The sequence below is a fragment of the Petaurus breviceps genome, unplaced genomic scaffold (genome assembly GCF_028583685.1).
Source record: "Petaurus breviceps papuanus isolate PSGF00001 unplaced genomic scaffold, PetGlider_PUasm1.0 79, whole genome shotgun sequence".
Classification (NCBI taxonomy): domain Eukaryota; kingdom Metazoa; phylum Chordata; class Mammalia; order Diprotodontia; family Petauridae; genus Petaurus; species Petaurus breviceps.
The window spans coordinates 18,511,683-18,527,264 of record NW_027186523.1 but is presented as its reverse complement, the minus strand read 5'-3'; the positions used below and the strand labels follow the sequence as shown (position 1 = coordinate 18,527,264).

At 37.8% G+C, this 15,582-nt stretch overlaps 2 protein-coding genes across 4 annotated transcripts in view; one reads left to right on the top strand and one right to left on the bottom strand.

Annotated features, from left to right (window-relative positions):
• The window catches only part of LOC138175861 (cyclin-D-binding Myb-like transcription factor 1), a 55,574-nt gene extending 45,165 nt beyond the window's left edge, over positions 1-10,409 (top strand). For all 3 annotated transcript variants that reach the window (XM_069106467.1, XM_069106465.1, XM_069106466.1), the window contains 4 exons: positions 1,631-1,789; positions 4,124-4,501; positions 8,510-8,657; positions 9,026-10,409. In XM_069106467.1, coding sequence (XP_068962568.1) covers positions 1,631-1,789; positions 4,124-4,501; positions 8,510-8,657; positions 9,026-9,135 — 795 coding nt within the window. In that variant the 3' untranslated portion in view covers positions 9,136-10,409. The remainder of the gene's footprint in view (positions 1-1,630; positions 1,790-4,123; positions 4,502-8,509; positions 8,658-9,025) is intronic.
• The window catches only part of LOC138175862 (transmembrane protein 243), a 27,627-nt gene continuing 22,266 nt past the window's right edge, over positions 10,222-15,582 (bottom strand). The window contains exons 2-4 of the mRNA XM_069106468.1: positions 14,496-14,546; positions 12,539-12,643; positions 10,222-10,847 (exon numbers count right to left, since the gene is read on the bottom strand). Coding sequence (XP_068962569.1) covers positions 10,725-10,847; positions 12,539-12,643; positions 14,496-14,546 — 279 coding nt within the window. The 3' untranslated portion in view covers positions 10,222-10,724. The remainder of the gene's footprint in view (positions 10,848-12,538; positions 12,644-14,495; positions 14,547-15,582) is intronic.

Below are 15,582 nucleotides of genomic sequence, written 5' to 3'. Positions count from 1 at the left end.
TTGTTCTCTAAAATATAATTAAGAGTATGGTAATTATAGACAGCACTGGATTAGGAGACCAGGGTTCCAGTCCCAGTTCTGTTATTATAATTAACTGTGTGAACTTGGGCAAAAGATGTGACTCCTCTGGAACTGTCGATATATTTAGATAGAGTACTTGGAAATGTGACTTCCTTCATTTGTTGCCCTGTCAGAAATTACAGTTTTTTCAAACTTTGTCTTTCATTCTGCTGACCATTTATCCACTTTTCTTTACAATATCACCAGTCCATTTCCCCAGCTCACATGAGCTTGTATTTATTAATATGTTTTTAAAAAGTATTTATTTAATACTTTTCTACAAAATCTGGAATCAAGTGTGGCACTTTAGGATAGCATATGTGTGGTCTTGCCTAAATTTATTTTTTATAAATGAGCCAGGGAGTAATTCATTTTTCATCTCAATGTGTAGTTCTGACTTAATATAAAATATTCAGGTAAAAATTCATCAGTGATTTATTAATCTGTTTCTTTAAGTAAAAAATGTTCCAAAAAAAGATATACCATGGTTTTTATTATCTGAAAATGTATTAGTTGCGATGAAGGCAGGAGAATTATCTAGGACAAGCACCATCAAGTGAAGAATATTGCCTCCCAGACGACAATTCCACACAATTTTCCTTTTCCAGTATCTACCTGTTGTCCCATTTATGGATAAATGAATAAGGAACTGGTAGGAAGGTAACATATTTAATAAGGTACAGCTCTGTGTCTTATACCTTATGTTTGAAAGAAAGTATTAATTTATGTCACTTAATAGCAATGTCATCTCTCATTTGTATGTCAAGCATAAAAATTCAGGGAAAATCATTTAATTTGATACCAAAAGTAGAACTCTCAAAAATTTTATATCCCATGTTTGCCTCTGTACTCAACCATTACAGAGAACCCTAAATACAAATGTTAGGAAGGAAAGTTTTTAGGTGCACACAAGTAACTTTTTTAAACCCTTTGTTGTGAGGTCAAAATAGATAGGACCTTGTTGTTTCAGAACAGAGACAGTACAATTCCTTGGACAAAGCAACTATCTGTGTGGATTTGCTTAGACTATATACCGCATTCTTCTCACCAATAGAAATGGTAAGCTCTCTGCTAAGAGAAATTAATGTCCTTGAGGTAGCATTGCCCCCTCATTTTAAAATGAAAAAAAAAAGTTTAATTGATCTAGGCTTCTATACTGCTAAACCAAGGAACAGAATTTTTTTTATGTAACATGGGTCATGTCATTATGAGATGCAAATTTCAGTGACTCAGTATTGATAGCACAGCCCTAATACTACTGTGCCCCAGTAGCAATTAGAAGAGAAATGTCAATAAGCAAGACTGAGTCCAAGGAGATGGGAGTATACTGCACCTAAGAGACAGATATAGGGAAGTAGCTAAACCATTGTGCCACCATGAATAATGCCATTTGTCAGTTAAGTAAGAATACTGGTACCATTCATCTTTACTATTGATAGCCTTTTGGGAGGAACATGACTGTGTTCGTGGTAAACTACTTTTTTTTTTTCAGTTCTGGTTAATTTTCAAGGCAGAGTTAATCAGTAATTGGACAATTCTGTGCTTATTTGTGTTTTTCTTCTTCCTTTAGTCTTTCCATTTACAGCCCACTGGAACTCCAGGCACCTACTTGCTTCAGACGAGCTCAAGCCAAGGCCTTCCTTTAACACTGACTGCCAGTCCCACTGTGACTTTGACCACTGCTGGTGCACCTGCTTCACCAGAGCAGATCATTGTACATGCCTTATCTGTATGTAGTCCTCATAAAACTCTCAAGAAGGCAGACACCTTGACTTTTCAAATTTGTTTAGAAAGAAAGGAATTCACTGAGTTCTAAGAAAGGTCAACACAGGTTACATCTTATAAACAGGTTGCATTCCAAAAGCTTGCTCCAAAATAAGCTGTTTAGAATTCAAGATCAATTTTCCCATTGAAAAACGTTATACATGGTGCCCAAATTACCAAAAGTCTATTTAACCCATAATAGAGTTCAACTAAAATATTAATAGTACCAAAGAAGAGTGCATTGTCAAACTCAAAATAGAAATGGGCCAGGTTAACTTAGAAAACCACAAATTAAGGGCAGCTAGGTAGCGCAGTGAATAGAGCATTGGCCCTGGAGTCAGGAGGACCTGGGTTCAAATCCACCCTCGACACTTAACACAAAAAGTAGCTGTGTGACCTTGGGCAAGTCACTTAACCCCAATTGCCCTTCAAAATGCAAAAAAAAACAAAAACAAAAAGAAAACCACAAATTAACATTATCTGTGTTTTACTATATTTTTTATTTATTTTATTAACTATTTTCTGATTACATGTTAGTCTGGCTCCATCCGTATTGCAGAGTATTGAGGGCCCACAAGCCTTGAGTTTAACACCTCTGTCATAAAATATACTTCAGTAAATCGCAGAACATAAGACTATGATTACTCTTACCACTGGTGCAGATCCAATCCTACACAGTTCTTGTCCATGTCCTTCTATAAATCTTCCATACAAGATCTACCCAGTGTCCTAAAGACCTTCCTCTAAATCTTTGAATATTTTATGATATCACCACATTTGACTTATCTTATACCTTGCTTTCATTAAACATACCTGTCCTTGATTAGATGTCTTTTACAGCAAGAATGGTATACACATCCTCTTAGGTAGTCTGCCTTCTTATACATCATCTTTAGTAACACTATTTTGTGGGAAAATGCATTCATTTCAACAAACTAAATGCCATAGATGTCTAAGTATAAGGCAGCTAAATGCTAAACTTGTGAAAAGTTAAATAACAATAAAGTATCTAAATAATAGATATTATTAGACTTTACACAATTAATTGCCAAATGACTTTCCAAAATTAAGTGCTTTTAGAATTCAGAGGAGGAAGTCACTGAGTACTAGTGATCAGGGAAGATTATGGAAAAAGGACTTGAGTTGGCTCTTCAAGCTTGGATAGTATTTGGATGAGTGAAGGATAGGAAGTGTTTCAGATACACAGTGTAAACTATATTCCAGGAACAATGAATAAATCAATGTGGCTGGACCAGAGAGTCCTTTTAGGCAAGTAATGGAAAGTAATATTAAAAAAAAAAAGATATTATCAAATTGTAAAACATCAGACCTAAAGAGTTTGGACTTATTAAAATGTGAGGCGTTGAGGGATGGGAGGGGGGGTTGGTTTGGTTTTTGGTTTTCTTCAGCAAGGGGATGATGTAAAGTGATTTTTTAGGAAGATTAATAGTACATTGGTGTGCAGAATGGAAAAAGAGAATTAAAGCAAGGACGAAGGATAGTATGACAGGAAAAGAGCTTGAGCCAGGACTGTGGTTATGGGAAGAAAAGAGGAGGGAACATGGGAGGAGTCCTCTGAAAGAAGAAACTCTAGGATCGGATGACCATTTGGAGATGATGAGGCCAGGAGGACAGGGGTAGAGTAAAAGATGATTCTAAGACTTGGGAACTGAGATACTTGTAGTGCCATCGACCAAAATAGAGAGGAGAGAGGCCAGTTTTGGAGGGAAGATTCTGAGTTCAGTTTTAGATAATTTGAGTTTGAGTTAATTGTAGGATATTTCAAATGGAAATGTTGAGCAACTAGTTGGACATATAGTATTGGAGCTTCTAAGGAACATAAGAGCTTGATATACAGATTTGAAAGTCATCTTTGTCCAAATTGAATCTCTAAGAATACATGAGATAGCTGGAGAAGGGTACGAAAAGAGCAGAAAGCCTTTTTTGTTTCAGCCACAGGCACCGGGAACACATTCCATAATCGTCTAATGAGAGGCGCCTCCATTCAGTGGGCACTGAAGTGGCCACACCAATGATTAGGATCAGACTGGGGAGGTGAAGGGGTGTTGAGGGTGGCCAGTGGGAGGAAAACCTGAGGGACAAGCGCTTGGAGGGCCTTGCTTCCCTCAGGCAGTACCTTTTGGATGCCCAAGTATCTATGATGCATCAAATATGGATCATTGATATATCAAGCATTCATATAAGGGACTACCTATAATGAAGTTTGTTAATTCTTGCATAAGAATTCAGTCATCATTCACATTTGGTTCCTTACATTTTTCTTTGCTTTTTTTTAAAGCCAGAACATTTGCTGAATACAAATGACAATGTCACTGTACAGTGCCACACGCCAAGTGTCATCATTCGGACTGTTGCCACTGAGGACATCACTTCTTCTATATCCCAGGCAGAATTAACAGTAGATACTGACATTCGATCAGCTGATTTGACTGACCCTTCAGATACCCTAGAAGCAGACACTTTTTCGGATGAAATTCATCAGCCTAAATTGACCAATGAAAGACCATTCAGTGATGCTTGTGACTCCAAGTTTAGTGACCAGAATAGCACCGAACTAATAGAGAGTATGATGGTCAGAACAGAAGAAATCTCTGTCACAGAACTCAAGCAAGAAGAGGATTCTCCATCGGCTTTAGCCAGTGCTTATGTTACTGAGGTGAGAAAGCTCTTAGGAGTAAAAGTACATACAGTAGGTACTTGTCTGCTACCCCAAAGTGGCCTACTCTTAGGTGGAGACAACTAAAAGTAATTGCTACCCTAAAAGCATTTGTTAAATAACTATTCATCAAAATATTAAAATTCCCCAGCCTAGGTTGTTGCTGTTATGTTTTATTTTTAAACTATTAAAAATAGTTGTTTTAACTCTTAACCCTATGTGTCTATCCTAATCCTTTCTAGTTTCAGAGTTGGTGCCAAGTGGAATGTGATTTGGACTTTTGCTCCCTAAATTGATGATAATAATAACTAGTGTTTATATAGTGCCTCCTGTGTGCAGGCATTGTGCTAAGCACTTTACAGATATTATTCCATTTGACCCTCACAGCCACCCTGAGGTAGGTGCTATTGTGATCCTCATTTTAGAGATGAAGAAACTGAGGCAAACAGGTTAAGGGACTTTCCCAAGGTCATAAACTAGTGTTTGTGGCTGGATTTGAACTCAGGTCTTCCTGACTCCAGTCCCAGCACTATATCCACTTCACCACCTAGCTGCCTAAGCATAAGACAATATCATATAAGTCTTTAAGGTAGTTGTGTTCCTGTTATGTTATAGCTGCTACGGGTTTTCTTCAACCAGTGGTAATGTGACATAAATAACATTAGGAGAGAAGGTATTTAGTCTGAATGACTTGAAAGCAAGCCTTTCTTATATTTGCTAAAAAGAAAAAAAATCGGCTTACGTATAAAGCTATGAAACAGGGAACATTTAAAAAGCCGGCTGTCATATGAAACAAGGGCAGCTTGCTTTTTTAAAAGATATCTTTCCTTCTTTTATGAAATAGCCCTGGAACCATCCATCCTTTAGAAGCCAATCTCTACTATGGATTGGTGTGACGTAGTTGGTGATCTAACTTTCAAAACTCTTACTATTTCTCTAAGGAAAACTTTGAGGTGGATTTATTTCTGGGCTGACAGAAACCAGATTGAATGGACATGGGTACCATTAAATGTCCTCTTACTTCTTAAAGGATGGGAAAACATATCCTGGGTTGCCTCTTTTGCTTCATAGCTTAATAATGACCATCATAAGCTCAACATCTCCCAATAACCACTTCACAAGCTAAATCCTTAAGTTTCAGTTGGTTTATCTTTAGGCTAAGTGCAGGTGTTCTATATCTGTTTAACATTACATTATTATTATTATTATTACATTATATATGTTTAACATTAACAATCATGAAGTTAGGGCAGTATATCCAAAAATGAATGCACTATAAAAAAGAGAGGTATGAGCAAATTTTTTTTTTCTTTTTTTAGTAATCGGAGTTAAGTAACTTGCTCAAGGTTACATGGCCAGGTGTTTCTGGGTGTGGTGCTAAGTGTCTGAGCCCGGATTTGATCCCCAGGTCATCCTGACACTGGAGCCGGTGCTCTTACTCACTGTGCTACCTGGCCACCCCTGAGCAAAATTTTTTAAGAAAGACATATGCATACGTTTAAAAAAAAAAATGTCATCTCCAAAACTATAGAGAGACAACACTCATCAAGATTTTATACTTATAAGTCACTGTCCCTAGGCAGCTGGTAGCACAGTAGCTAGAGGGCTGAGCCTAGAATAAGGAAGACTCAGCCTCAGGCCAGCCTCAAACATTTACTTACAGTGTGAGATCACTAAGCCTCTTTATGCCTCAGTTTTCTCAACAGTAAAATGAAGCAACTGCTAATATTTATAAGTGTTTGGTATACAATAGATGCTATGTAAATGCTACCTCCTGTCATAAGAAAACAAAATTCCTTAATTGTACTCTTGACTTATCATACTCAGTTAATGAAAGTTTTACTGAATAGGTAAACAAAGATTTATTTTCTTATGACAGCTCTCTTCTGAAAGTACAGGCAATTGACACTCCACTTAGACTGTAAACAACACTATGCCCCAGCCCCCTCTCACACAAGAGGCAGTCTCCACTTCTTCTCTTGTGCCAGTGTTAGTCACTGGGGGGCAGAGAAGGTAAGGAAGAGTCTCCCACTCTCCCAGACGGTATGACATGCTTTATCCCCATCTTTTTAGCTGCCTCTAAATGCACTTCCTTGAATCCTAGCACCATTGCTGGTCTTACCAGCAGAATGAGAGGAGAGGAAGGTAAATTCGATCTTATGGCCATTTCTTAGTTCTCACGATTCCCCTCTGCTCTCTTCATTTACCCAGACCTTCCTCCCCTCACCCCCCAGTAATTCGAATCCTGTTCTTTGGATTCAACATTTATCAAGTGCCTTGCACTGAGGAGGTATACTTACATACTTGAAGGGAGCTGGAATCCTCTAGCTCTGCAGACCCATTCTTGTCTTCATCCTGTTTGGTGCTCATTGATGCCTTCTCAGAAATGCTTCCTAGAAGATCTATCCCCTGATCAAATATTGACAGTGGTTTGCACAAACCTAAGTTAGTGCATAAACCGGGCAATCTTAAGGTGGTGCTTTTTATTCTTGTTTGTTTTTTTTGTCTTTTTGGAAGGGGGAAGGCAGGGCAATTGGGGTTAAGTGACTTGCCTAAGGTCACACAGCTAGGAAATATTGAGTGTCTGAGACTACATTTGAACTCAGATCCTCCTGACTCCAAGGCCAAAGCTCTATGCACTGCACCACTTACCTGCCTGTGCCCTTTTTTATTCTTAAGCCAATAATGAGCCCTACAGAGGATAACCAAAATGCCCTGTGAAATGTTTTCCTGTTCTAATTGGGGATGTGATTGAAAGTGACTCTGTCGATTCCTTTGTCTTTCCAAGAGAAATCACGCACTACCTTTTCCATTGGCTTGCAACTTCTTCCCACTGTGTTCTGATCTCATTTATAGCAAAGAAGTTAACATCTGTATGGTTCACTTTCTTCAGCAGTGGTCAGCTTATTGGTTGTTACATGAAGATTTGACATTTAGCAACGGCTAATCTTTACAAAAGGTCTAAATTTATTTTTAGCATCTTTTGTCCACTTTTTCATCCCTCTGCAACTTCCATTGCAGAAACTAGCAAGGACACACACAGGACTGAGGGCTGCTTTGTATTTTTGTTTCATGATTTGCCATGGCCAAGGAATTATTGGCCTACTGGTCAGCCTATTAATTATGCTCATCTTTGAATTGGCTAACTGCAGACTGACACCAGAGCCTTCCAGCACCTGTGCCCTACAAGCATAACCTTCATATGAGATATCAGAGTACTTTGGCATCAGATTTTTCAGGAGGAGTGGAGATACAGATAAAACAAAACTCTATTCTCTGAGGAGTGGACTTGGTTCACCCAAGCCACTTAATTTGGTGGGGACATACCCCAGGCTGAAACTCAGAATACATTTCCCTATGTATATATATGTACATATATACATATATATGATAGTTCCCCTACTTTAAATTAAATTTCTTGAGTTGTAAAGTACTGCTGTTATTTATTTCAGTGTGTTATTTATCAAGATTTAATTTACATTAATGAATGCTTTACTCCATTGATGTTAATGCTAAGTTATTAAAACACCATTTTTTCCCCCACAAAATGTTTTGTGTAGCTAAAGCCACTGATTTACCAGGTTGTTTTTAAGCCTTAAAATTTAAATTTTATCTAATCTTTACTCAAAAAAATCATGTTTAATATTTCACCTAAGATAATTCCAATTCCGAATCCTATTAGTTCTCAATCATTAAACAAGATTTTTTAAAATATACAATTCTTACAATCAAATACATGAAATTAGCTCATTATTAGTTTAATTAAAACTTGTTCAGCTTAATTATCATTTCTATAAAAAATATTAATCCAGTAAGCCCCAAATAGACACAGTCTTTAGAGGAATAAGTAGGAACAGAAATTGGGGTCTAGAAAAATTGAACTGAAGCTAGAAATACTTGCCTAGAACTCTAAAAATCCTCAGGATTTGAGAGAGGTAAGGTGGTAGGAAAAAAGTGACGCTAATTTCTTTTTATCACTTTTTGTTTCTTGTTATTTAAATTGTATAGGACCTGGAATCTCCTACTATAGAGGAACAAGTGGCTCAGTCCACAATTGATGATGAAACAATACTTATCGTTCCTTCACCACGTGGTTTTATCCAGACATCAGATGACATAGATAATGAATCTGTCTTGCCTCTGACAACATTAACAGGTAACATGGCATGATTAACCTTTGAGTCAGGCCTCAATAACTTGCATAATGCCAAAAGCCCACAGCCTCCTTGCCTCCTTACCTCCTTAGAGATATTGGGCTTGTAGGTATTTTCTTCCCCACACTATTTAACACATCTAGAGTTCTCATTATGTATATACTTTCCTGGTTTATAATTAATTTTTGTTTTATAGTATGGGTGGGATCTGGCAGGAATACATTTGTAATTAGTGATAACTCAAAGACAGTTACTATTTTTTTTTTAAATCTGCTTTCTCCACAAGGCTTTAATAACCACTGAATAGCTTCAGCATTTGTAAACAGCACAGGTGCCATTTTTTAGACTTTTAATATCTAACTCATTACAGATCCCATACTGCATCATCACCAAGAAGAATCACATATTATTGGATCATCCTTGGACAGTCCGATTTCAGAAGACTCAAAGGATGTTGAAGATTTGGTCAGCTGCCATTAAGTACACGCTCAGTAACAAGGCAGTTTAAACGAGGAAGTCACTCTTAAAAACCTGTGCTGGTCCTACTTCCAGAAAAAGGAGAACCCCTACTGTACAGGCTTAATTTACCATTCTTCTAGTTTTAAAATAGCTACAGTGCTTAAGCTACATACACTGTTGTTGCTGTTGAGACTTTTTACCTCATTTATGAGTCCACAATTGCCTGAGGACCACTTTAACTTGCAGTGTGGGGGTTCATGGTTGTGGAGATCTGTTACATTTAGTGTGGCCAGTGAAGCCATCAGCAAGGGATTTTGCTCACTTCTGGTCCTGAGAAAGGAGTTAGAACCACCAAAACCTAACCGATCTGCTTTAAGTGAGCAAAGGTGCTTAACTATGAGAACAGTCAGAGGAGGCCTTCTTTCCAACTTCCAAGTTTGTACCTGGTTAAGTTACAGAGAAAAGTTTACATACGTGTGTGGTTTAAAGGGTACTAATGGCCTCATACAGAAGCATTAGGTATTTCTACCCATTTTACTAGTGTGTGACACTTAGTTGGGACATCTCATATAAAAAGTAAAACACCAGATGATTACATCCTCTCATGAAGGCTGCTTCTGGCTGGTTGGCCCACTACTAGTGATGCAAGTTGGGTTTGGTCATAAAAGCATTAATAGACATTGAAGAAAACTCAACTGCAATACACTTGTTTTTAAAAAGGGAAAAAAACTAGATGAGAGTAGTCTTTCTCTCACACTCCAACCATTCAGAAGCCACTGCCCTGACTAAAATAAAAGTGGCCTATTCAACCTCTAAGAAGGGGTAATAATGTTGCCTTCCCAGGATACCAGGCAGCTATTGCTTAGCTGATTTGTTTCACTAAAGGCAGCATAGAACCACTGATGGTGTATGGGAGACAGGTCAAGTGGAGGCATAGTATAGCAGCGTCTCCTGCTCAGGGGTTTGTTTTTAAATTGGCTTGTGGAATGGAAGAAGGAAATAAATCAAGAAGTCATTCCTACATTAGAAGCATGTTAGCCAAGACAAGACTGACTGATAAGGCTTTGATGAGTATGATCCCTATAGAAGAGTAAAAAAAAAAAAACCTTGTATAAATTATTTTATTTATTATTGTAATTAGATTTTCACAATCAGAGTTTTGTCTTTTTACCATCTAATGTGCTTTTTTTTTGTTATGTGAAATTAAATTGTAGTTACAAGCAATGGTTGGTTGCATAGGGAACAAAATAATTGTATATTCAGTTTAACAGAAATAAAAGAATATTTGTCTTAGAGCTCTAAGATGTTGTTTGTTATATAACCCCTCCCAGTGCTATAGTAGATTGTATAAAAAAAATTAAGATTTCAAAAGTGAAAATAACTTGTGCCATTCTGAATCCATATGTGTGGAATGTTCATAAGTGCAACATCAGCTCTTTAAAAAAGAAAAGCACAATGTCACGTCTTAGCTCCCAAACAAGAGGGAATTTAGATTTGCAGTTAACATGAAAATCATGTATTGAATTCCTGCACAATCTTACTTCATCTTCAGTTTTATTTTACCCAGAATTTCTGCTGAGAACAGTCTTGGTTTTTATTCATTGGCAACATCACTTTCCCACATCGTGGAAGTACAGGTTGGCACATATACATAACATGATGATAGAAAACAAGATATAGTAAATTAGATTTCTAAATTTCGGTTCCAGATCTCCTTGTCGATACCAGTAGATCTAAAGAAAAGGGATTGGGGAAAGAGGAAGAAATTAAATTAGGTAAAGAACAAGCATTTAAATATTTTTAGTACAACAATTTAGAATGCAATTACTTCTCTTTCCCTACTTTGAACCCACATGGGTGAGGAAAAGTACCTTGTTTTGTTCTGATCTTACAGCATAGGATTTTTGATTCTGTTCTCTCTACCTTACAGTCACAGAAGTATTTAAATCTTGTCCTTCTATAGCCAATGTTCTCCTCCAAATCAAATATATTATAAGTATGGAAACTTAATTAACATGCTTTTAAGATAATGCCTGCACTTACAAGTATACCCATTTTCCAGAGTTTAAAGCTGAAACAAAGTATATTATTTCTCAGAACTCACTGAGGGAGTATTCTAGAAAATGGCAATTTATATATATTTCCTAGAAAGATTCAAAATACCCTAACTGGTTAAAGCATCATTCCAATTTGGGAAGCCCTGGGTGAAAGCAAAAATCAAGTCTCAGAATATGTGCCACATTTTTTAAATCATTGGATTATAATCTGGGATCCTAAGCCATAACAAAACAAAAAAAGTGTCCATTAGGCATACATTGACTCCATTTTTTTCCCAGCTACATGTCACATTTTAAAAGGTTTTAAAGTTGGAAAGGGCAAAGCATAAATGTCTTCCTAAAAACTATGCTGGGACAGCTAGATGGTGCAGTGAATAGAGCAACTGCCCTGGAATTGGGAGGACTTCAGTTCAAATCTGACCTCAGACACTTGACACTTAACTGTGTGACCTTGGGCAAGTCACTTAACCCCAACTGCCTTGCTTTCCCCCCTCCAAAAAAAAAAACAACAAAAAACTATGCAACATTTATCCCTCCCAAGTTCTAGAAGCCAGGTATGATGACTGCTTGAATAGATGACACCTAGTTTTTTTTATTCAAACAATGATCTGTGTATCTCAATATTTCTAACCCTATGTAAGCAGCAGAAGTGGCAAGTAATAGAATCATATGATATTACCTTTCTTGAAGGAATACTTACCACTGCGAGAGGCATGTCTGATTGGGAAGGGATTTTACGTTTCAATCTGCCAGTGAAAGTACCATTGGCAGGTAAAACTGACCAGAAACTTTAAACATTAGCAATTTCCATTTTAGGAGATCTGTTCACTGCTCTTGTAGAAAATCATGGTGCTTGAAATGTCAGACTGGGAAGAGGAAGGGCAAAAGGCCCTTTATCACAAAGACAAAGCTCACACTACCCATAATGCACCATCTTTCCTTAAAAGGGTATAATAACACATTCATTTGAACTTCACTCAGTTTAGAGTACAGGCTTGGTAAAGAGGATTATGTTCTAATTTACTGGCTATATAATCAATCCTGTACACTGGGATCCACGTGGGATGTTACTGCCTTAAATGCCTAGGCAACAGTAGTATATAGCACTAAAGCAATGATTCAGTTCAAATACTGTGGGAGCTCCCCTTTTGCCCCTCCAAAAGCAAATTTTTTTAAACTAACTGATTTTGAGAATTGTGACACATGTTTATGTAAATGGAATGGAATGGAAATGCATGATGTTATTATCTCTAGTTACCAAACCAGAATTAGGAAACCAGTGCCCTATGCCCTTACAGCACCAAGCCCACTAAAACTGAACAGGACATATCAGAGAAACCTCATTTAAAATTCCAAATCATACTTACAAGAATGCAAGCAGTAATACAACTCAAGGAGATGCAAACAGCAAAAAATATATTCAGTGGTTTTGGAGGTAGTTGAGGGAACACAAAAGCACTGATCAGAGTCACCTATATGAAAAAAAATGAATAATACTTTGAAATAACTCAAAGATTTGGTTACATTAGAATTCAGGGAATAAAAATTATGAAAGCCATAACTGTTCCAGTCCTTAGCCTCTTTAAACCAACAGAGATTGAGAGTTTAAAATGTTAAGGGCTTACTGCAATTTTGAAAAAAAGAAGGAAACCCACATATATCCTCTCCCCTCCCCCTGCCTTAGTGGGACTGGATCCAAAGAAGCTTGAAATTAACTTCTATTTATTCTGAATGTGTCTATCAAGGAAAATAAACAGAGGCAAGGGCTTCCTATAAAAGTCACTTTCATATATATATTTGCTAAACATTTCTGGGGCATCCTGAAAAAGAATCAGCCCTCAACCCTAGTGTATAATGTATCTTCTATACTTCCACCCCACACCAAACCCCATTCCCAGCTCCACCCCCACCTTCAAAAAAGCCAAGTGATGGGAGCAAGCTGAATTCATTTTGATTTCACCATTAACACCTATTTAGATTCAACTTTACCTGTGTAAGGAGAACAAAGAGGCCATTTGCCAAAAAAAAAATATGATGGCCTCTTGCCATTCCACACCCTATAGGAAAGTCAGGCATAAACTGACCAGAGATGATCCCAATAAATAAAGGCTTAGAGGGCCCAAAGCTAAAGGCAGGTGTCAACCACAGCTTTTAATTTCCTTTGTTTGGGTTCAAGTGGTGCTTCCACTGGCTCTAGAATGTGGGGTAACTTTTTTCCCCTTTATGGTTTAAGAAACCATATGTTTATAAAGATATGTCCTATCCTAGCCCACCCTTCCCCATACAGTCTTCAATAAGAGGTTCCCAAAGTTGGTGATACCATGGGGGGGGGGGGGGTAGAGGGGCAAGGTGCTAGAATGATCCAGAGGGGCAGTAGCAGCCTCTGGTGCAATTGAGAGACGGTGAATAAAAATAATGGGAAGGTGGAAGCATAAGGAAAGAGAAGATACAAAATTTTTACAAATCATTTGTACATGTTTCATCTGTTGCATAACAGAGTTCAAGTCATAGTGACTACATTATTTTCCAAATATACACACAAAATGCAAGTTATAACCCATCAATGGTCAAGTCAGCTGACAGGTCTTAACATGCAATTGTTGGCAGACAAGTGTGTTTTGCATCTCAGGAAGTCCAGCATGCATCCACAGGAATATGTGCATGTTGTTAACAATATGGGGTTACATGAAGCAATACTGCACCATAAAAATTTCAATGCAAGAAAAACCACACAAACTTATAATAAATTATTAAATTTAAGATGCATTGTTTTTTTTATTTTATTTTTTTAATGACACAAATTCCCTCAAAAAACCATTAAAGGGTTAAAGAAAGTAGATTGCGTGGGAGGGACACGCTGAGTAATTTTTTTAAAGGGGCAGTAATACCAAATAACTTTGCTACCATAAAGACACCTCCAAAAACTGTAACCTGGGATATAGAAAAATAAGGAAAATATCCCTTTAGTAAATTAACTAGAAAAACAAGAAAAGCAGACCCCTTCCCTAAACTCTATCCCTTCACTGTCCAAGGACAGAGGATTCCTTTTGTGGGATGCCTCAGGCCCTTGGCTTCTCCTTTGGGCTATTTTCACTTTCCATTTATGGTCTCAAGGAAATGGAAATCAAAAGTATCTCAACTTAGCTACTGCTAACTAAATTAAGATAAAAAAGGACTGGTTCAGCTAGCCAAGGTCTAGATCCCTGTAGTAGTCAGTGTCTTTAAAGAGGAAGTTGATTCATTCAGCAGTCTGGCAAGTCCAGAACTATGAGTGGGACACTCAAGTCTACATCATAATTTAAAAAACAAAAAACCCACACTTACCACAAGCAGCAAGAATGTCAAGCTGCCGACGACTAAGTTAATGACACGATCCTGGAAAGAGAGGAAGGAGATGTTTGAGACACCTTAATTTTATCCAGGCTGGTCCCAGAAGAACAGCCTAAAACATGCATCTGGGAGACATATGGAAGGATAACAGAGCCTTGAGAAGATGGAATGAGGCAGGCACGCCAGTGCTAGGTGGGGGAAACTTGGAGAAGTTGGGGGAGGATGGGGGGAGAACAGAGAAGTGGGTTTAGTCAGGTTATAGGGGACCTCAAAAGCCAGATTTAGGAAGCTCTAGTACACTCCTTTTAGGAATCCTGGCCCTTTGTAATGTAAACAAAATGTTTGAAGCGGGCCTGCACAACCCTTGCTACTCCTCTCCATTTTTGGAAGCTGCCCAAAATCCTTTGGCTGCAAGCTATGGCCCCAAGGTCCACAAGTTGTGCAGGCCTGGTTTAAATTCTCATTCCTCATCTATCTCCTTCCCTGAAGAGTTAAGAGTTCATAAGATCACCAGACTCAAAGGGAAATGCCCTATCCTGGCACAAGTTTCAGGTATTTAAGCTAACTCTTAGCTTACTACCACTCATTCTTTGGTAGTAGAGCATTTTTTTAGACAAGACCTTAAGAAATCTTTTAATCCAGACAGTTCATTTGACAGATAAGGAAGCCAACCTAGAGAAATAATCTAAATTGCTTGAGGTCTTACAGCTTGATGGCAATGGTAATTTAGTGCTGGACCTGAAATCAGAAAGACCCGAGTTCAAGTTCTTCGGGTAGGTATAGTTGTATGATTCTGGGCAAGTCATTTCACTCTCACCTTCAGTTCTCTCTTGTAAACTGAGCAGACTATTAGCACCTACTTCCCAGGGGTATTGGGAGAAGAAAATGAATGTTGTAAAACACTATACAGATTATAAAGTGATATACATTCGGATAAGGACACAAATAGGAACATCCCATCCCATCTCTTGTCTAGTGCTCTGAACTAGAGGAGGGAGAAAGAACCTAGGATTACAGATGGTGTTTGGAAGAAGCAAGGACACACCATTTAATACTGGATTTTCCCTACTAAGATTTTAAA